This window comes from Ambystoma mexicanum, chromosome 9 (genome assembly GCF_040938575.1).
Source record: "Ambystoma mexicanum isolate Mex_15411 chromosome 9, UKY_AmexF1_1, whole genome shotgun sequence".
In the NCBI taxonomy this organism is placed as follows: Eukaryota; Metazoa; Chordata; class Amphibia; order Caudata; family Ambystomatidae; genus Ambystoma; species Ambystoma mexicanum.
In genome coordinates, this window is record NC_090931.1 from 720,310,888 (window position 1) to 720,334,810 (window position 23,923).

A 23,923-nucleotide genomic window follows, 5' to 3' on the forward strand; every position below is an offset into this window, starting at 1 on the left:
TTTGCTGTGTTATGAATTCTGTACCTTGCATGCCACCAACAACATATTCACATGTTATACTGGCAACACAAAAATAACTATATGTGTATGCCATATTACTGCTGGCAACAACAACAAAAATTGCCACTAAATGTGCAGTAAAACACCACAAAATGCCATCATATTTAGTAAAATGCTATATATACGCTTACTGGCCTAAGGCATGTTACCAAGCCTTGCTGGGCTTTGAAGGTTGCTGTGAGCGAGAGTGTTATCGGTGTGCCTGAACCATAGACAGGACAGCGTTAGCTGGGATCCTGAGCCGGAAGGTGGGGCTGATATAGACTTGTGCTGAGACAGACGCTGAGACTGCATGCAGGCTGGCAGAGCTGGGGTCAAAAAGGTGAGAATTAAAAGGGTTGAAAAAGAGTTGGAATTTTTTGCAAAGGGTGATTTTGGACAAGTCACACTGACCTGAAAGGCAATTCCCTTCATGGTAACCGAAGACCAAAGGAGCTGCCTGGATCTAAATTGATTATGGAATCATTCTGCTGTGCAAGGAAATCAATTACCTCTAACCTCAGACTAACCAAACTCTTAGCTAGAGGAGTAGATGGGGTAAATGAGGGCTGGTTCCTAAAGTGCAAGGGCTTTCATAACCAACTGAAGTGCATTCCAAGGTGTGTCCCAATGTCAACCCCAATCTTCTAATAGTATACACGGGAGAAATGGTAAAGAATGTTCATCTATGGTACATACACTATCAATGAATACTAAATGGCTTTTAGAACCCAAAGCAAAATGTCAGTGTGAAATAGCATGTTCTGTTTTTCTTCAAACAAAATGCATGGTTTAAGTGATGTTTTGCTGATGGTTTTGAAATATGTTGTGCATGTAAATGTCTCATTGTGTTGAAGATGTGTGTATACAGATCTGCAATTATAGGTCTGTGTAGCAGTCTGTCATTGTGTGGCCTAGTCAATTTATAACATATAGTGCTGCCTTTTGGTGTTTGCCTAGTGCAGTATAAGGCCTTTCTGAGGCATTGCCAAGGGAACTATAGTAACATGTATATAGCCACCTCTTTGTGACCACACTTTGACTACAGGTTTGCTGGTTATGGGGAAACAAGCAGGTTGCTGGTCGAGGATAATTCAATCCTTGACCAGCAATCACAACTGGACCACGAGGGAATTGATTTTGGGGGAGGGGCTCCCCCAGGCCAAACAGCCCTGGCCGCCACCATAAAAATAAAAATGAAGGTGGCCCAATGTTTTGCCTTTTTTGGGGGAAGATGGGTGATGGGTGTTGTTTTGCACCCATTTGCCCTCAAGGAAAGCAAAACAACATACAGCAATTTTGCCAGAGGCACACTTGGGGGCATCAGGGGGATGGCCCTAGGCCTGTGAGGCCAGCCCCCTAAGGAATCCCCCAAGGAGGGTCACATCCTTTATGCGTCCCTGGGGGGGCACAAGTGGGGGTCTGGCCACCCCTGGGAAGCATAAAGGAGCCCTAGGCCATCATGGAAAAGCTTTAGGGTGTGGGGATACCTCCAGGCTAAACCGCCTCCCACCCCACAATACAACAATGCAAAAGGTGGCATGATGTTGTTTTGCCTTAGTTGGGGGCAAATGTGTGCTATTTTTTACCCATTTGGCCCAAGTAAAGCAAAACATTGCACCCAATGAATGGAGACATACTTGGGGACATCAGGGGCCTGGCCCTGTGAGTCTGAGGCCAGCTCTCTTAGGAATCCCCCAAGGAGAGGCAAATCCTTTGTGCTTCCTTGAGGGGGGCATTGAGGGTCTGGCCCCATTCTGCCAGCCCTAGGCCACCAGGAAATGATTTTTGGAGTTGGGGCACCACCCGAGCCAATCAGCCTCCCGCCACCACCAAAATGAAATAAAAGAAAGGTGGCACAATGTTGTTTTGCCATCTTTGGGGTTGGATGGGTGCTGGCTTGCCCCCCCCAGGAAGGTGAAACATTACCCTGTATGTAGAGTCACAGAGCTGGAGGCATAAGCGGACTGGCCTGTGGGTCATCCCTCTCAGTAATCCCCCCACAGATGGACAGATCCTTTCTACTTCCCTGGGGGTGAGGGGCGAATTGAGTGTTTGGGACTATTGTGCCACCCATGGGAAGCAGGAAGGAGCACTAGGACACCAGGAAAATGAGTTTGGGGCTGAGTGTCTGTTAGCCCGTTGCCCGTTTGTAGCACCACCGCTGTCCTTGATCTCTTGCTGGGCAACTTTAGAGCTTTTCTCTCTGGGGAGGCACCACATGACTGCCACTTGGCCTATGGGGGGTTGACCCAAGTGCAAGCAGACGCCAAAGGCCGCGGGCAGCACCCTCGGCCGACCTAGAGCTCTAGCCAGGCTGCGTTACAGCTTTCCCTCTGGGGAAGGATGGGGACCCTGCCGGGGCTCCCTGGGACTGCCGCTGGCCTTGGGGATGGTCTACCCACATGGGAGACAAGCATACAAGGCTGGGGCAGCTTCTTTGGCTGCCCTGGAGCTCTGGCTGGCTGGGTTAGAGTTGTTCCCTCTGGGTAGGGAAGGGGCACCTTCCTGGACTCCCCGGGACTGCCGCTGGGCTTCGAGGTGGTCGACCAACATGGGAGACAGGTGCCCAAGGCCGGTGGCAGCACCCTCAGGCGTCCTGGAGCTCTGGCTCGAATGCATTAGAGCTTTTCACTCCGAGGAGGGATGAGACCCTGCCGGGACTCCTCGGGATCGCCGCTGGTCTTGGGGACGGATGACCCACATGAGAGACAGGTGCCCAAGGCTAGGGGAAGCATCCCAGGCTGTTCTGGAGCTCTGGCCAGGCTGTGTTAAATCTTTTCCCTCCGGGGAAGGACACAGTCCCCACCACGGCTCCTAACAGACCACTGTTGGGCCTGGGATGGTCAACCCACATGGGAGACAGGTGCCCAAGTCTGGGGGCCACACACTTTGCCATCCTGAAGCTCTGGCTGGGTCACAGTAGAGCTTTTCCCTACAGAGAGAGCTAGGGACCACACCTGGGCACTACATGACCACCACTGGTGAAGGGAGCAGTCAACCCATGTGCGAGGCAGATGCCCAAGGCTCGGTGCAGCAGCCCTGGCTGTCCTAGAGCTCTAGCTGGCTACATTACAGCTTTTCCCTCTGGGGAGGGACAGGGATCCTGCTGTTGTTCCCTGGGACTGCCTCTGTGCTTGGAGACGGTCGACCCACATGGGAGACAGGCGCCCTTGGTGGAGGTCAGCACCTCCGGCCGTCCTAAAGTTCTGGCCATGCCACGATACAGCTTTTCCCTGTCAGGAGGGATGGGGATCCTACCAGGGCTCCCTGGGACTGCCTATTTGCTTGTGGGCAGTTGACCCACATGGGAGACAGGTGCCCAAGGCTGGGGGCCGCACCCTCGTCCATCCTGGAGCTCTAGCCTGCCCACATTAGAATTTTTCCCTCCGGGAAAGGATGGAGTCCCTGCTTTGGCTCCCCAGGATCACCGCTGGGCCTCCGGACAGTTGAACCATATGGGAGACAGTCATCCATCCAAGATCCAAGGCGCTGGCAGTACCCCGGCCATCCTGGAGCTCTGGCTGTGCAGCATTACAGCTTTTCCTTCTGGGAAGGAACGGGGAGCCCACCGGAAAGCCCATGACCACTGCTGGGCTGGGGGTTGGTCAACCAACATGCAAGGCAGACACCCAAGGCGCGGGCAGTACCCCCAGCCGTCCTAGAGCTCTGGCTGGGCTGCATCACAGCTTTTCCTCCAGGCAGGGAGAGGGACCCTGCCGGGGCTCCATGGGACCACAACTGGGCTTGGGGACGGTCAACCCAAATGGGGGACAAGTGCCCAAGGCCAGAGGCAGCATCCCTGGCTGTCCTGGAGCTCTGGCCATGCCGCGTTACACCTTTTCCCTCCAGTGAGGGACGGGGACCCCGCCTGGGCTCTCCATGACTGCCACTGGGCTTGGGGGCAGTCAACCCTTTTTATTTTCCACCCAGGTAAGAGCACCCATTCAAGTGAAGTCTGTTTTTTGTCAGGGCATATGTGTGAACGTGGTAAGGTGGGATATGTGGTGTTTTGTGAGCATTTCGCTCATTTCCCACTGGGAAATGTGGGAAATAGTGTATTTTGGTCACATTTACAACTTTGCAGTACATTCTTATTTTAAGAGATGTGCCATTTTTACCATGGTGGCTGCAACACCCAGGTCCAAATCTGTGGGTTGTCCTGAAGGCCAAAACCACTTCCCAGACCATTTGATGTACAAGTAGTTTTATCTTTTCCCTTTGTGCCCAGATCAATGCATCAATACACTTGAGGTACCGTTTACATTCGGACACCTGTGGGAACATGGCAAAGTAGAACAAGTGTTGTTGCATGCATGTTTCGATGTTCTCCTGGTCACAATTGTCTCAACATTGTGCTTTTTCCCCAAAACTTTGGACTTTGATGAGCATTCTGGGTAGTAAATTGTAGTTCTATTCAGGCAAGTGAGACCTCTTTGGATTCCAATGGGTGTCTTCTATTCAGAAATGTATGGGGGGGTCCCTGTTTTACTCGTTGGCTGTGACACCCCATTCCCAACTCTGTGGGTGTTCCAGAAGGCCAAAACCACTATACATTTAGTTTTCCCAGCGCATTTGGTGTACCAGTGGTTTAGCCTTTTCCATTTGTGCCCAGGTCAGTGCACCCATACATACGAATATTGTTTTCATCAGGACACCTGTGGAAACATGGGAAGGTAGGACTTGTGTTGCTGCCCACATGTTTCAGTGATTTCCTGCTCGCAAATGTCTCAACATTTTGTTTTTTACATACATTTTGAACTTTACTGGGCAGTCTGGGTAATAAATTGTAGCTTGACTCATGCAAACGGGCCTCTTTGGATTCCCACATGTCTCTTCTTTTCAAAAATGTATAGTGTTCCCTCTTTTCCTTGATGGCTGTGACACCCCAGGCCCAAATCTGTGGGTGTTCCAGAAGGCCAAAACCACTATACATTTCTTCTTCCCAGTGCGTTTGGGGTACCAGTGGTTAAGCCTTTTCCCTTTGTGCCCAGGTAGGTGCACCCACATATGTGAGGTACCGTTTTCATTGAGGCACCTGTGGGAATGTGGGAAGGTAGGACATGTGTTGTTTTCTCTTGGTTGTGATAATATTTTCATACATTTCCTACTGCAGTTTGTTACACAACCCTTTAATTTCCAAAATGTGCCCTACGTTTAGTCACTGCTTTAGGCACTGTACCCTTTTGTGACCTGCAAAAGTCACTTATTCTTCAAAAGGTAGCCTGTGTTCTTTCACAAAATGTATGCTTGCCATTCTTCACCACATTAGTTTTCGTTATTTTCGAATGCTAAGTACGTCAGTGTAGGCCGTTGGCATAAAAATAAAACTGTGTACCATGGCTTGGTTGTTGGCTTGTGGTATTGCTTTTTTGTGAACATTATAAAAAATGTGTGATTTCCTAACCAGAATAGTCGGGGGAATGTAGCGATAATTGCTTTTCAGAATATTCCTGGAAGCCAATACCCCACAAGTGCAAACATGTCCAGCACATAATTGTATTTTTGTCACTTTTCCAATTTTGGAACTATTGGAATTATGGGTATATAGTTGATGCCTGATGTGCACAAATAGCCCCTTCAGAAATGTATAGCTTTCTGTGTTCCCAATGACCTTGTCTACCCTACTCTTCCATTCTTTCCAAGCGTGTTCCATTATTACAAAAGGGATAAATCGCCAATCACTAACAAATCTGAAGGTACACTTATGAAAAAAATGTGTTTTTGTTTCAACTCAACCTGTTCTTAAATGCTTGTGAAATGGCAAATTCAGAACTGCAAACCTTTTGCTCCTAGCTCTTACAAGAAAAAAACACAGGCTTCTTTGTACATCATTCTATTGGCATTTTCCGAAAAAACACAAAGTTTGGTCACTTGCTTGTAATTTTCTCACACCACCCTACAGCAACCCACAAATCGTTGTTGATGTTATGACCACCTACATGTCGGGGAAAAAAGGGTGCAAATTAGCCAGGATATCACTTATAGCCTAAAAGTTACAAGGGATTGAATGCCAACATACCAAAATGTCCAAGGAAGGGCTCAGCACTGGAAGGGAAAACCCTGAGCAGTTAAGGGGTCAAGAAATGTCATTAGAATTGCATTGTGAAGTTAGTTATTGCTGTTGTTGTTGAGCACAAGAAAAACAGACACACCCTCTCACATCAAGGCATACCCTCATGAAAGTTTCATTATCCTTATAAAATGCCCAACCATTTTTCCCCTGTCTAGAATTTAGAGTCCCCCAATCAAAAAAAGTCCTTATGTGCACTGTAGCCTGAATTAACAAAGCATACATTTGTGTCTGGCAGAGTGCCTGGCCGAAGCATGTGCCAGGCACTCTATTATCAAAGGAAAACTGCATTCAATGAGTGTTGCCACGGTAGGGCTTAATAGAGCAGCAGGTTGCACAGCTTTGCAAATGCCTGCAAAAGTTGTGTTCTTACTAAGAACACAACTCTCTAGCCGGCTCATGTAATGCTGTGAATGCTAATAGGGATATCTTCCCCATGTGTTATTTTAATAATTCCATTGTACTGTGATACTAATTCATTTTGAAAAGGTCTTTGGATGAAGTGCTTTGTAAATTCAAAAAATACAATAAGTACAAATAAACATTCTGAAAGTTTCATCTGACCATGATTTTAACAGAAGGCACTCGCCTAAATGTAAATACACATTGGCAAAATGCCAAGTCTTTGCTATTGCATGGGCATTAGGTTGACATTTGTCAGGCTCTGCAATCATATTGGCTAGTGGGTGCTATATAAGACCACTCACCATCATATTCACAGGAATTCTCAACATTTGCATTCCTTAACATATGATCACCATATGTAAGGTACTGATTTACATGTGCCTTTAAAAGTCACCATATGTAAAGTGTAGCCTCAAAATGTCTGCTGTCATATGTTAGCCACAGCACCAAATGCCACAATAATACATTCATATGCCTCCTCTGTTCATAACATGCAGTGTATAGATCCATGTGTCCAGGTGCTGCCATCACAAGCCCAGTGCTGCCTCAAATGTCCTAATATTTTCATTTCCTATGCTTGGTACAGTCACCAAATATAAGTTAAACCCTCACATGTGTACAAGTTGCTATTATATGTGATATATTGCCTTAGATGGCAAATTATTTCATCACATGATTGGCATAGTCAACATATGTTAGCTTAAGTCTCACAGATGCTGTCATCACCTGATAAATGATGCAGCAATATTTCCATCACATATCTGGTATGTCAGCATCTATAAGATAGACCCTTGCAAGCACAGGCGCTATCATCAAAATCCCAGTGAAGCCTCAAAGGGCCCCAACAAGGCTATTAAATATCTGGGAAGTCACCACATGCAAAGTGGCATCTAGCACTAAATGAAGATATGTTCTCATTAAAGTGAGGGCCTCTGCTGTGGGCACAGTTTGACGCAGGTGGATCCCTCAAAAAGGAAGAGCAAACGGAACATGTTGAGGCAGGTAAGTGGATGTGTGTTCCTCTTTATTGTTCCTGACAGGGTCTACTCTGAATTAACATCAAGAGGTCTTCTGGTAGCACTTTCCTGTTACGTGCCAGGCTAGTCTCCTCTCATCAAGTCCCAATGATAATATCTCCACCCATGGATCCCTTGAAACGGTAGAGCCTTCTACATTCCAAACATGACATGCTTGTTTCCCCATAGCATGTCTACTCACCGCTACACACCTTCCCCCTTAACAATATAACTGAATGTAAAGCAAACAGTAAAGATGATGTTCGATGTAAAACATTTCTACAGAGCAGTATCCAATCAAATGAAATAGCATTGAATAGAATTGTACATCCACATCGCATTAACAATGTTTAAATGCATGTAAATATAAAAAGGGAATATTATTTGATGGAGTGACTAGATAAATTTAGCTAATGTATACAGCACTGTAATAGGGAATTAGATGCAAATGAACTGAAAGGTATTCTTTTTTTTTTTTTTTGCAGGCTTCTGTTCTATTGTTTATTTCTGAAGACAGATTGGTAAATTTATGGTTTGTCTAATTTAATCAATACGTTGATTATTGCTTCGTGGGTTTTAGGTATACTTCAGGAAATTAAGATAGGATAGATTGTGAGTATTCTTGGTCAAAATAATAAGTATTGGCTTGGGGATAGAATGGGGACTCATTTGAGATAGTTCTGTATGATCATAGGTTGGGTGCAAGCAAGTGTATAACTATATTGGGTGAAGGAGAGACACTGATGATGAAAGGTGTAGAATATTGGGAATAGGTCTACTGGTAGGTACAGTTCGAGACAATGTAAACTTTGTACATAAAGGAACTTATAAGATGGCTGATAGCTGTCGGCTACTATCACCAAGAATTTACTTAAGTAACCAGTTAACTGATTGTGTGTCTTTTTGTGGTGTCCTGCTGTGTTTGTTGTCTATTGTGATTTATGATGTATTGGTATTTTATTAAGTAATTTGCATATCTACTGGGCTTAGAATGAAACATGCTCAATTTACAGCTAGTGAGCAAAAAGACAAACCATTAGGACAAGATGTCATTGAATTTTATTTCATGGAATGTGAAGGGTATGAATTGTGCATTCAAAAGAAGAAAAGTTTTAGCGAGAATCTGGAGAAGTAAAGGAGATATAGTATGTATTCAGGAAACTCACTTGATTGAACATTGTGAAAAATGTCTAATCAACTCTAAATACACACAGGCAATTTCCAAAAGTTATGACTCGAAATCAAGGGGTTTAAGTATTTTGTTCAGAAGGGGACTGACGATGGCAATTGAGAAGATAGTGAAAGATGATGAAAGACACATACTATTAGCAGATATAATACATAATAGTAAAAGGATGACTGTAGGGTCTATGTATGCCCCGTGTTTGCCAACTGTACAATTTTTTAGTAAACTGGGTAAACTGTTCAAGGAAATGCAAGGGGAAAGCATGATTTTAGGAGGGAACTTTAAAATTGTGCTTAATATTACACTGGATAGGAAGTCAAACTGCAGGTATAGTGGTGAGGGGATAAGTAGTGAATTTCGAGGTTTTACCCAAAAATATAATTTGATAGATATAAGGCAGGAAATGCATCACGTAGATAAAACATACACGTTTTATTCACCAGTACATAATTCATTTTTGCACCTTGATTATACACGTATGACTAACTGATTGGTTAGTCATGTGACATGCCCAGAGATTAGGGAAAGAGCGATCTCTGATCATGCACTAATTGACATGCAGATGGTTATCAATGATATGAAAGTCAAAACGAGGAGATGGATATTACAAGCAGGGATATTGAAAGATCTGACAGTCATTAAGGGTCTGGAGACATTTATTAATAAATATTTTGAAGAGAACATACATACAGCTGATATAAAAGTGGTTTGGGATTGTTTTAAAGCGATAATAAGAGGGGAACTAATAAGTAGGTCAGCTAATACTAGAAGACACTTAGACACAATGGTGGAGAAAGGAATATTTTATAGTAATCAAAAATTCTGGGAACTTGGGGGAAAAATGGGAAACTATTGGCAAATAAGTTAAAGAGAATAATAGAGGAATCATGTGTTACATCAATAATAATGAATTAAGGGAAAGTACTGCTTACAAACACAGATGTATGATCACGTTAGAGAGTTTTCTTTGAGGTTATATTTGGAAGACAACTGTCCAATTAATGATGATTCAAAGGTTCTTTTGATAAAATGAAGCTCCCAAAATTGTCATCAGAGGGGAATTGAAAGGTAGAGACAGATATTGAAGTAAATTAAATAATTGGGGCAATAAAACAACTTAATGAGGGGAAGTCACTGGGACAGGATGGGTTAATTTCCAAATTTGATACATTATTTGCAAATCAGTTAGCACCAATGTTGTGCAAAATGTTTAATGCTTTTCTGCTGTCAGGGACTTTGTGTGATTCAATGAAAGAGGCCTTAATAACTCTAATTCAAAAACAGGATACAGATTGTCAGAAGTGTGAGAACTATAGACCAATATCAATATTGAATGTAGATTTAAAATTATTCACAAAGATATGATCAAAGAGATTATATGGCTATATAGACAATTTGATTGATGGGCCACGAGTAGGCTTTATTCTGCAGACATATGGGTATGACAATATCAGAACAATCTTGAATGTAATAGGTTTGCATAATAATTGGGAATCCGATTCCCTGTTGGATTTTTTTGATACAGAGAAAGCTTTTGATAGGGTCAATTGGAATTTTTGGGAATATACATTGAGAGAAATGGGATTTGGTCTTAAATTTATTCAGGCGGTTATTTGCATACATCTGGATATATCTGCAAAGGTGCAAGTTAATGGAATATTATCGATAGTGTTTTCTTTATCGAAGGGCTCTAGGCAGGGTTGCCCACTGTCGCCATTCTTATTCAATTTTGCGCTGAAACCATTGGCTGCATACATTAGGCAAAGTAATAGAAGAAGGGTATTCAAATAGGAAATACTGACCTGAAAACATTAGCTTATGCGGATGACATGACTATCATTCTTTCAAATACTTTGGAATGTGGCCCGGTTCAGAAACCAATGATGGAGGAGGTGGGAAAGCTGTTAGGTCATAAGATTAATTGGAATAAGACTGACATGTTTCCTCTTTCAGCTGTATGTGATAGGGGAGTTATAGTTGTGGAGTTGTAAGTGTTCCCCGAATGGAGTGAAATATCTGGGGGTTCATATTATTAGAGATTTAAGGGACATTTTGAAGTTGAATATTGATAAGGTAATAAGTAAAATTTCAATAAATATAAAAAAATGGGAAAGAGTGAGTTTAACCTTGTGGGCCAAAATAAATGCTATTAAGATGATGTTATTGCCTAAACTGTTGTATATTATTCAATCACTTACTTTATTAGTTGCAAAAATATAATTGAAAGGGATTAGATTGTATAGATTTGTGGTTAAGATTGAAAGAGGTTTGGTCGGAGGATATTAATCTAGAGATAACTGAAAAGGAATGGGAGGATCTACTTAGAGTGGGAGCTAAAGCAAAAATAGACATGAATTTGAGACTCATAAGGCAAAAGATTTTTGGAAGATTGCACTGGACCCCAGAAAGAATACATAAGCTTATATTACTTGACGGTGACATATGTTGGAATTGTGAGAGGAACAGAGGAACATTGGTGCACTTACTCTGGGATTGTTCTAGAGTGCAAATGTTTTGGAAGGACGTTTTAAACAGAATAAATATCACTCTAAACATAACTATTCTCAGGTCAGCTGCAAACATGATTCTACTACTGCGTAGAGGAAGATGTCTAATTGCAAGAGAGTTTGATGCATGGGTTGATAAAGTCTTGATGGTTGCTGTCAAGTTGATTCTTAGAGTCTGGAAAAGTAGGGAAAAGCCCTTGGTGGATAATTGGTTGGTAGAAATGCAAATACTGTCCACATTTGAGAAAGTGTCATTGGAAAATAAAGATTGTACAGAAGCATATCTTTCATTATGGAGTCCTTTTAATAGCCTAAATGATTTTTTATTTTTTTATTTTTATTTTTTCCTTCTCTCTTTTCTTTCTTCTCTCTGTCGTGTTGTGGTTGTGCTGTGTTGTATTGCCTGTATGTATTGTTTCATCATGTTTATCTTTGCCTTGAATTCTGTATGAGACTAATGTGTTTGGGTTGTGGGTTCATTACTCATGACTATAAGATGAATTTGAAAATGATATGGATATTATGATATTATGGCATGTTAATATGGTTTACAGTATGTTGCCCATGAATGTATTTGTACTCCATGTGTATCAGTGATATGTATATATTGTTAAAATCATGTATATATTTTTAAAATCAATACATTATTAAACAAAATGTTCCAATGCTCCATAGCCCTTCAATCCCTCAAGATAGTAAATAAATTACACGAATTGTGCTCAAATATAATTAATCATAATGCCCATTTTAACATACACTGGGAAAGGGGAGGACATACACACACTACATTTGACACACACAGGGAAACTCCTTTGACATACTCAAGGACACTCCATTTGAGAACATACACCATAACCAGCACAAGACCTTATACCACCTCTCCTCCTCCCCACACAATATCAAAACACACGAAAATACAAATCACAGAACATAGCATTGCTAATTACAGAAGGGGAAAATACATTCACAATGCAAAATAGAAAGATATCATGCAACTTACAGGGTGGACAATCGTTATGCAGACACCAACCAACCCCAAGATAACTGAGATGTCTACAATCACTACGTAAGCATCTCACACCGCTTCTTTCATGTGTGCTACTTTATGAGAGTCTGGCCAAAGTGTTTTCTATTCCAGATAAATACCACACAAGTTGTTGTAGCACATGAAACCAAACCACATGGGCATTAACAAATCAGCTAAGAATATTGATGTACAAACAAAGAGTCTGGTTCAGAGAGGTGCCACCCTCCAGGTTCACTTGGAAATTAATTGTGGCATACATGATCTTTCAGGGACATTTCAGAAGCATGTTTATTTCTCCTTAGTGACAGGATTTAGAGGGGCACATTTGATAAGCAGGAGAATTGCAGTATGTCGTGTGCTGGATTGTGTCAGGGTGGAGTATCAATATCATTAGCTAATGCTTTGGCAAGCTATTTACAGGGGTTCAGAGTAGTAGTCTCAGAATCAACCTAGGACCTGCTTATATCAAAGCAGATACAGTTATAAGAATGGCAGAGTCCAGTATTTATGCAAGACAGGCTCTTGAGCTATCAAGGTACTCCATCTTCATGGTGCTCAAGGCCTCTTCCGACTGCTTCTGGTGCCCAGGGTCTGCAGCCACCATCTATGAGAACATCTTACTAAAAATACTGAAGGCATGGAAGATATGCTCTTATCATCCGCATCCAGTTTCTGCACCTGACACACTACAATCATATTTTTACTTTAGAGACAGCTCTCTGCTAAGACATGGTTCCATCCCCATCATAACCCTAATCCAGAAAATAAATGATTTCTCGATCCAAAATAGGAATAGGTGCTGTCTTTCCAATCTTACTTTTGCAAAAAAGTCTACTTTTTAGAATGATTACCCCTTCTCGGCCACCCCCTTTCTTCCTCTTGGCAGCGTTCTCAATCAATAGAACACACATCTGCCTTTGATATCCCACTTCTCTGCCCTATTCCCTACCCACCAAATAAGTCATATACCTTGACATCTCCTTAATGATAGGGGCATTTCTTCACCCACAAAAGCCAAGATAACTTATCAATGATAGAGCTTGTAACCATTGGTTAGTCACACATAATTAATTGTCCTGGCAGACACACACACACACATCTCCAATATACTCTGCACAACCGCCACCAAACTCATTTGAAAACTGCAGAGCATCAAAAAAAGCATCCTCTGGAAGAAGCTTTCACCCAAGACCCACTTGCTGACCTAAACATTATTCATATGGCAGTGTCTTGAGAGTATGCCATTTTAGAATCCTCTACATTGTCGCTATTACCTTCCTATTCAACTGAATGCCAACAAACCCACAAGATATACATTTTCAAATGTGCTGTTTAACTAAAGCAACAATTGTCACCAGGAAGCAGTCAATCCTGCCCACATACTGACCTTGCCTACTGAGCAGTTGCCTAGCTGCATTGCTGTTTTATTCAGACCTGTTGACTATTTGGAAAGCCTGGGCTGACTAATTCTCTGCTCAAGGTGTTGTCTGATTTATTGTAAAACAATGTTACATCCATCAATGAGGAATTACATTATATCGTGAGTGTAAAATTAGCCATGTACTGTACGTCAGAAAAAGAACATTCAGGGACAAGAGATTGCTGTGAGTGCCGTAATGGTGGGCAGTAGCAGGCAATGGGTGTGGAAGGGATGGCCACATAAGAAATCAACACCTGCAGGTTTCTTCCCCAATGAATCTCATCAAACCCATCTTACACTGCTCATTATAGGCTGATCGGTAGCATTAAAGTACCACCGCCTATGAGTCAAAACGAATAAGACCCCCTAAACGTGCTTATTGAAGGTAAAGAAAAATGATCAGAAATCATATTGAAAAAAAAATGTAAAATGGTTGAACCTGATGCAGAATACAAATAAGGATGACACCTTTAGACATTTTCAGCACATACTAGTGCAAACGGCCTGATAGGTGTACGAAGAGCACTATACTCTGGTGGCATATTTGGAAACAATACTCAAATCATGATTGGTAAATGTGATAACAAACAAGGTGTGCCATAGATATTATTAAGAAATACATTTATGGCCACGACATATATATATATATATATATATATATATATATATATATATATATATATATATATATATATATATATATATATATATATATATATATATATATATATATATATATATATATATATATGCATAGTTCTAAAACAAACCCATACAGTTCATAATGTAAATGTATTATTCAAGAAAACATCTTACCCCAGCCGATCAGGGTGAATCCCCATAAGTATTTGGTGTCAGAGAAGAAAGCCACAAAGATCAAGCTGTGTAGGTAAAGCCCCTCCACCAGAATCCAGTAGTAGTTGGTTGCCAAGAAGTAAATAAACATCACAACTGATATCTTGCAGCCCACCTGTTCAGAAATAAGGTGCAGTGGTTACTGTAGTTTGTAACGGAAATACCCAAATTAATCAAGTTCGTCAAATAAAAAGAAATATATATTTTGTAAGCAAACACAAACATTATTTGTGAAATGTTTTACTAACTGCGTGCTGTTCATTTGACACCCATTCATGGTTTAGATTGTTGGTTTTCTCAAAAAGGTGTCCAACATTAATTAGTGATATCATTCACAAAAGCTCATTAAGAGCTCCTGAATGTCGCTATTGAGCATCATTCATTGCTGCAGGTGTAGAACCTTTTCTTTCTTTACTCGGAAAATGTTCATTTCCATCACAGAGTGCACAACATAAAAAGGCGATAAATCATCAAAAATATACACCTAGAATACATGCAATGATATGCTGCAGGTCCTTTGCAGGTGCTACTCCACCTCATGTTTATTCATGGATGCATCAGCCAGTATTATGTGAAATGTGTGCTCTATAATTTGAATTTACTGCAGAGATCCAATTACAAGTGTAAACTACTGGATGTTTTGTAAAATGAAAACTTTACACAGGGAAAGAGGAGATATAACACTCGCTCAAATCAGGTCAGAAAAAACAATGCACATGAATATCTAGCACAGACACGCATTGTAATGAAAAATGGCAAACCCAGCAAGAGACTATTCCACACAAAAAAAAGACAATTAATAGAGGGAGTGCATTTCCATAAATGACAACCCAATTAAAAAAGAAAAAAACTCATGTGTCCAATCTACTCCTTTTTTCGCTGCATGCACCTTATTTCATATTTTACATAATTGTATTCAATTATTTATCAATAAAAAGAATAATAACGGCAATGTATTCAAATAACAGTAAAGCATATTTTAAAGCATTAATTTGAAACTATGCATGTTTCTGCAAGTGGTTATTTGGTAATCAGTATCTAAAGGATATTAGATATCATGTTGAATTCCGTTGCTATGCTACTTCTATAGAAACAACTGCTGCATAAGCATACTGGAAGCAAATAAAAGATGGCTCGCCTGTGCGTAGTTCAGTCCACAGGATATTGCTAGGACTTCTGGTAAGGCATTCATCTGTGACTGTAAGTGCACAGAATGTATAACTTGCAAATAGGTTGTTTGATGCATCTGGAAGATACAAATAGGGAGCCCAATGGATCCACATAACCTGAGACTGAATGGTCTGCTCACCCATGTTGCCTCCACTGATTGTTTGGAGATCCTTTGCTGCCAAATGACCTGCTCTCTTTCCCCAATCGCTTGCATCTCCGCTTCCCTCACTGTTACTTCCCTCTATGACTTCGAAAGAATTTTTATATATGGATTAGTGAGATGTCAATGGGCATGTAATACCTCCTGGAGCGGTACTTAAACTAAAACAAAAAAGGAACTTAACAATAAAGATGGATCAGACAGTAACCTAACAGCTGCTTTTAAAGTCCAACCTAATAAATGCACACTAAAATATGTGAGCTAGCCTATGCCCTAAAGCCGGTACTTTGATAGACGGTTCCCATGCCTCATCAATTTCCTCCCATCTGAAACTGTCTCCTACCCCCCTAACTTGGCTACCTTGCCCTCCTCTCCCTCTACCGCAACCCAAGCTCGCTCCTCACCTCCGCAGTGCGTACCTCTAATTTGTACCCCTCCCCAGAAGGTTTTTAAGGCTGGCAACCTTCTACATCTTGCCACTCTTAATGCTCTCTCTGCTGTCAAACACTCCTCTGACATCTGTTCTCCTAGAAGAACTTGACCTTGATGTCCTCGGTCTTACCCAGACTTGGTTCATGGCCAGCTCTGTCACGAGTTTTGACACTCTCCTCCCTGACAGCTACAAGATCCTCTCCGCCCCAGATCCAACCGGCCTGGAGCGGGAGTAGTCCTGATCTTCCCAGAGTGGATTCCTGCCTTTAACATCCCCATTCAGACATACTCGTCTTTTGAATGCCTTGTCTGCAGGCTCTCTCTTTCTCCTGGACACTCTCTCAATGTTGCAACTCTCTACCGGCCCCCTGGCAAATTACTTCTTTTCTCTATGAATGGGCAGACCTTGCCCCCTCCCTCCTGGCCTCAACCACTCAACTCCTCCTTCTTGGTGATCTCAACATCCATCTGGATTCTCCCTGTTCTTTATCTGCGCTCTTTTGCGACCTTTGCAATTCACTTTCCCTCTCTATCCTCCCCTCTGGCCCGACTCACTCTGCTTGTCACACACTTGATGTTGTGATCTCCTCTGGCCTCCCCCTCTCGACTCCTCTCTCCACACCTCTATCCTGGAGTGATCATTGTCTCCTCTCCTCCCATCTGTCTATCTCCTCCCTACAAGCCAGGCCTCCCCAAGATTACCACCCACCTTCTCAGACTTCCTGCCTATGAAGCGTGTGTCAATTGAGGCTCTCGCTGCCACCTTCTCCACTCCTGCCCCACCCTAGGCTGACTCACACCCTGACACAGCCCTGTCCCTGCTCTACTCCTCTATCTCTCCTACTCTTGATGTTCTTGCCCTTGTCATGAGGATCTGTTTGAAGTCCAAAGCCAAGTGTAATTCCTGGTACAACTCTGACCTATCTACACTCAAATGCAAGTGTAGGGCAGCTGAGAGGAAATGGAGGGCTTCCTGCTCATCCTCTGACAAACTGGCCTGCCGCCTACTCAATAAAGCAATTCCGTCTCTCTGTTCACTCCAAGAAGAGAGCTCCCATTCAAGCCTGCATCTCTGTGGCATCTAACAAGTCAGCCAAACTCTTTAAAATCTGCAAGGAGCTGGCCAACCCTGATACAGTCTCCACCCCCCTTCTTGCCTCCCAGGCTCTTTGCAATGCCCTTGCCTCTCACTTTCATTCCAAAACCAAAGATATCTTATCCACCCTCTCCTCCACCTTGCCTCATCTCCCCTCTCCCTCCCGGCTTGCTGACCATCCTTCAGCCACCCCCTTCCCTCTTTCTCCTCCTTTCCTCTTTTCTCCCCTGATGAGGTTGCTAGACAAGTCCGATCTATGAAAACCTCATCAAAACAGGTCCACCCCTGTTCCTCTAAAACCATTAAGGACCACATTGATACCCTCGCTCCGGCCCTTGCCGATTTCTGCAACCATTCCTTTGCCTCTGGATCTTTCCCTTCCCCCCTCAAACACTCCCTTTTGCATCCCCTCCTCAAAAACCCACAGCTGATCCCTCTTGCCCGGCTAACTACCGCCCAATTTCCATAACTCCCTTTTTGGGGAAGCTTCTGGAAAAATTGGACATCTCCCAGCTTAACCTTCTTTCTGACTGTGTTGGCTCCCTCCATGACCACCAATCTGGATTCAGAGCTGCCAGAAGCACGGAAACCTCTCTCTTGAACATCTGTGAAGACCTGCTCTCTAACCTTGAATCTAACATTCCCTCCGTCCTCATCCTTCTTGATCTCTCCTCTGCTTTCGACAGGGTCATGGTCTACCATCCTGCTCAAACGTCTCTGTGACAACCTGGGTATCAAGGATCAGGCTCTGGCTGACCTCTTTCCTTTCTGACCGACCCTCCCAAGTAACACTCAGGTCCTTCTTATCCACTATCTCCCTCTCTACCTGTGGTGTTCCCCAGGTGTCTAACCTCTCGCCCTGGCTTTTCAACCAATACCTGGCAACTCTCGCCTACTGCATTTCCATTTTCTGCTCAAATTTCCAGTGTTGTGCTTATGACACCCAACTCATTTCCATGCTTCCTTCAGCCACCTCCTGGCCTTCCCCTCACTCTCTGGCTGGCCTCCCTTGGCCCTCCTCCTACCCCTACTTGTGAGGCTAAGAACCTCGGGGTCATCTTTGACTCCACACTCTCCTTCTCCGTACACATCTCTGACGTCTCTAAAAAGTGAAACTTCTTACTGCACCTCCTTAGAGGTACTCTGCCTTTCCTCTTCTTCCCCCAGAAGCTCACAGTCTCTCAGGCTCGGGTTCTGTCCAGGTTGGACTATTGTACCAGCCTCTTTCTAAATCTACCTGCCTCCACCCTCCGCTCTTTACAACTCATCCAGAACAGGACTGTGAGACCTGTCCTCGGCCTCAATCCCTGGGATCCTATCTCTCCAGCTCTGAAACCCCTTCATTGGCTCCCTGTCGATGCAAGGATTACATTTAAAACCCTCTGCATTGTCCACAAGGCTTTCTGGGGCCTGGGACCAAAATACCTTCAACTATCCCTCCGTAAATACCTCCCTTTTCGAGCCCTTCACTCCTCTACAGAAAGAAACGAGCTGGGGCAGATCTCTGTCTTCGGCTGGGGGCCTCCCTTTAGAACAGCCTTCCAACCACCCTGAAACTTAAGCAGAACCATCTCCGGTTCCGGAAGCACCTCAAGACCTTCCTCTTTGCTTCTGCCTTTGCCCCTCTTCTCCCAAGCTAATCTGTTTTTCTCGCTTGGCATTGTGCACCTGGCCACCCTCTGTCCTTCGGGCCCAGGTACTTGTGCACCCTGTCTCCCTCCTGAACTGCCTCCAGGCCACCCCTGGCACTGGATCAGTATCTGTACCCATACAGTCCCCCACTCTTCCTCTGCACTTATCAGATATAGCCTATCTGACTAATCATGCACTTGCCACGTGTCTGGCTGCACTACAATTTGTATTTATTTATTTATTTATTTACTTATTTATTTATCACACGTATTATCTATTCTGTTCTCTCTTCTGTCTGCACTTTCCACTTCTACCCCTCAATGCACTTTCCCATTTTTCCGTTTGCCTTGCACTTGCGCATTCTTAATGTCACTGGGCCTAGTAAGATCGTATTTTCGTTCTCCCCTGTTCCCCTCCCTTTGCTTGATCGCGCTCTGAAACACTTGTGTATGAGCGCAATATAAATAAAATATCATATCATATATCATATCATAAGGCATATACGGAAATGTGTTTTCCTGGGGCCGTATACCTAACACCCATATTGTAAAAAAAAGTGTCCTTGTTAAATATAAAAAAAGACCTATACTTATTCCTTTGGGATCCATGATAATGACTCAAACCTTTCCTGATTAGTTCCTTTGAGGCCGCAATGAATAACGTGAAAAGCAGTCTCTCAGATGACACAAGGACCTCAAGCAAAAATCTAGAATGATGAGATGGACACATCGACTACCCTAAACCCCATCATAGGAACTAAAACCACTGTAACATAAACCTGAGCTTAGAACATCATACTAAATACACGTAGTAGCCCTGCATACGTCAATCCTTCCTAAAAATAATACATTAAAGTAGCAGAAAGCCTGTGGACAGAACATAGATTAGCGTTACAGATCTAACTAACGTATGTGTCTCCCTTGTCTTCCCTGGCTGGGGTCTGGCTGATGGATGAAGCATAACTGTCCGACACAAGGTCAGAATTATTGTTCCCCGCTGGCCTGGGTGGGGCAGCAACTCCCTTTGATTTCCCGGCAGAGTCCAAGATATAAGAAGACTAATCTTGAGAGAGATTGTGAGGTCCATCTCCCTTAAAAGTTCCCACCACCAACAGTAGCTTAATTCGAGTCAGCTTCTTGGAAGAAGCTTTCATGGATGTGAAGTATGGCTTTTCAACTTTTTCCTCCCAGGCTGAGGTCCTGCTTCCATTCACGGCGGTGTTCCGCACTTCAGGGGAGGGGATCCAATCTACATGGTTATGCGTTGGTGTAGAGCGAACCAACTGGAGCAATGGCCATATAGTCAAGAAACTGGGCCAGGCAGAGCTCTTAGAGGCTGGCCTGCTGATGACAGGTTAGGGGTTGTGGCCTCACTCCCGCAGAGTTGTGACACTCATAAGGGCCTGACACACTTGGCAGTGTTCCCAAAATGTCACTTCAGCATTGAGAGCCCCAGGGATTTGCAGCCACTCCATTTCAATGCAGCTTCCTACAACACCAAAAACTGCCTCCATGACTCCTGGCAGCCAGGAGCACTGGTGCAAGTGCTGCTGGAGCTGCCGCTAGCAAGGAGACCAGCCAGGAGATTGATACCACCATGCTCTATGAGCAATGCACAATTCTCGTTTTATTGAACTAGCAGTGGGTGTCACACTTCCCTAGGTGCCAGGGCTCCGAGCTTGAGGGCTTTGCTCCCCAGCGAGCCACGTATTCCAATGTGATGGGTTGATAAAGTCCAGGAAGGTTTATTTGACCTCTGTGCATTTACTTTAGGGTTTCATGTCTCTTAAACTACATGCAGGAAAGACCAAACATCCCGATGCACTCCAGCTCAAGCCCTTGAATGATACATTCAGAATAGTCTCACTACAAGCACTCCTCAACATTTGCCTGAGCTGTCAGACACACCCTTGAATCAACATGTTATCCCATCAGCATTCATAGATGGCTAGCAGGCCAGGAAAACATTCAGTCAGACACTAGACTGCTCAAATGGCAGATCCAGGTTCTATGGAAAGTAGGCAGTATAACCCCCCAAAAATGCTTGGTAATTATCACTGAGGCAATGGTTGATTGGTGATCGAGTACCCTTTGAGGAGGGCTATAGGTCAACACACACCCTAAACACTAGCTGCATCACTCAGAGTACTTCACTGAAAAAAACAAATACCATAGAGTGAATGCATTGGATTCGATCATGATGGGAGAACAGGTACATGTGAACACATTTTCCATTTCAACTCGCGCATGAGGTGGACAACAAACACAGCCAGACACAAGTCAAACAGTGGGCACAAGCATATCTACACAAAAAGTCCACAACTAGCATAGGGGATGACACAGGATAATAAAATAAATTGGTGTTACAATCTGAATATTTGTGGTCTATTTTTATGTAGGAGCGAGCTAGATACTTACATCAATCCGTTTAGCATCTTTGATTGTGGAGAATTGGCGATTACTTCAAATGACTGTCTCATGTACATCCTTCTGTGCATCGGACATTTAACAGTTGAAAGGTAGCCACAGTAGGCAGCTGCTACCAATCTCTCGATCCTTATTACCTTAGCAGCCAATCAGAAAGATGGAGCCGTGTGTGGCGAGAGTGGTGCCAGTACACATTGTGTAAATAAAGAAGCATACGCACCTGTCCTAGCACAGCAGTCCCAGAATCGAGGGAAGGGGGTGTGCATATCTCAAAGTTCCTGTATGCAGTGCTCATTTCTGCTGAATCTTTTTTTTTAATGTTTTCTCCTGCCTTAGACTGGCGTTTTCACCCTGAGGCCCCGATCCTACTCCTTCCAAAGTCTGATTATCCTATTCAATAAGGCTAATCTCACTCATAATATCTTCCTGCTTGCCAGAAATGAGCAGTCACGTTTTCGCCACACAGTTACACTGATTCTTAGCTGCTATGTGGGATTGGGCTCTTTCCCACCAATTCCAGCTTCTTGTTCAAAGTCCTGTCAGACAAGGACTTGGAAAACCAACATGGAACGTGAGAAGCAGATGCTCCTATCTCCAGGGAGATAGCAACTGCCTGCCACTTTTAAAAAAAACTGTTAAGAAGCATTCTTTTCACAGTCTAATTACTTTACAGGTTTTGAGAAATTATTCCCACACTACTCGTGATGTGTTCTTGGGTTTGTACAAGAATAAAGGCAGACTGAGGAAGCTGGTAACCCCTTCTTTGGGATATGCCTGCCATGCAAGCTAAAACGTTGAGATTAATTATTGTGTGAAACGTCCATCGGTTTCAATCAGACTTTGAATTTGTAATTTGGAGCATTCTGGTGGGTAGGGGTAAGGGCACTGGCCGAAGTGAGCGGGAGCGGTCGGGAGCAGTGCTCCTCTACTTTTTTTAAGTAAGTTTTACTGTTCCTATACTTTTATTTTAAAAAGAAACCCTTTCGGAATGGTTTAGTTTTAAAATAAAAGTGTAGGAAGAATTTTAATCGTATACTTTCAGTGCACTACACTAACCGTTTCCTTAAACAGCAGCTGCCTGTATTTGGGGGTTTGTATTGTGTGTGGGAGGGGGCGTGGTGATGGGGTTTCTGGGGAGTGGGTGCAGGCCAGCAGGGAACATAGTTCCACTACTTCTTTTCGTGCACTTCGACCACTGGGTAAGGGTACAGTTCCCACACATCTGCACCAGAACAGATTTGAGAGAGTTTGTCTCCTACAGACATCTTAACTAACTGAAACTCAGAGAAAAATATACTGTATTTTGGAAAGCCTGGTGACTTGATAAGGGAGAGGGAGCAATTTTTCTGGTCCTTGATAATCACAAGCTACAGGTCGTTGATGAATATGCACATTTTAGGGCATGTATTTTGGCCTAAGGTAATCATCAGTAAATAAAGATAGTAGAAGACAGGATTCTGGCACAAGGCTGGCCTAATGCCCGTGGTCACCAGTCACATGGCCCTATCTTAGAAAATGATAAGTGTCCAGCCATTCCTTCTCAGTATTTTGGCATTGCAGAGTGGTATTCCGTCTGTAATTTTCAGGGGGCTAATAGGGTAGTATTGTTTGTTAGGGGGTCCCTCCAATAAATCTAATGAGATTTAGATATGCATTTAGCCTCAATGATAGACTCTCAACACTAACTTTTCTGCCTACATTGCTATCTCTCAGAAGGAAAATCATTGATATGTGTAAAAAAAAAAGAAAAAAAAACAGGATGTATGGAGGGAGGAATTGAAATCTATACATCAATGATTTTCTTGTGTGCTGATTTGCAGATACAATGAAAAGTATATGACCAAAAGAAAAACATTTGGCAAGTGTACAGTTTCAATTATGAGCACAATGTGCTGTTGATAAGTAAACGGATTGTCCTTTTATGCCATTTTAGAGAGTTGTTTGGAGTGTGTCTCTTCGAAGAGGAGTTCTATTTTTTTTTTTATAGTGAAAAATCCTTATAGATCTTTTCAATGCAAGACATATTCTATTCGGCATTGTGCTAAGAGTTTTAAACCTCTGTTAGTAACCACGGGACAATATGATAATCACATTTACACATGCTGATTTATATGCATTTAAATTGGTTAGCTTTAAAGCTAGATACATGCATTATTAATTAGTTAAAAAAATCAAGTCCCATGGGATCACAGTAACAATCCATTTTTAAAAGATAGAAAACTGTCACAGATAAACAGAATCTCAACAATAAAAAAGGTGTGCTTATCTGAGGTGAGCCACACATGTTCCAGGGATAGATGACCCCATTCACAGAAGACCACATCCCGAGATATATCACTTCAGTATAGGAACGCATGATTTGCACACAATACGCACAGTGTGTTGAATACATGCAAGTGCACCAATTTAGGCATGCAAGGAAGAAGGGACCACAGAAAGTGAGCAAAAATGCACTGAATTACTGTGTCACAAAACCTGA

The 23,923-nt window shown here is 43.0% G+C and overlaps 1 protein-coding gene across 3 annotated transcripts in view; it reads right to left on the reverse strand.

The window, feature by feature from the left end:
• The window catches only part of PTH2R (parathyroid hormone 2 receptor), a 1,139,291-nt gene that overhangs the window by 483,065 nt on the left and 632,303 nt on the right, over window positions 1-23,923 (reverse strand). For all 3 annotated transcript variants that reach the window (XM_069615615.1, XM_069615613.1, XM_069615614.1), the window contains exon 7: window positions 14,490-14,643. In XM_069615615.1, the coding sequence (XP_069471716.1) occupies window positions 14,490-14,643 (154 nt within the window). The remainder of the gene's footprint in view (window positions 1-14,489; window positions 14,644-23,923) is intronic.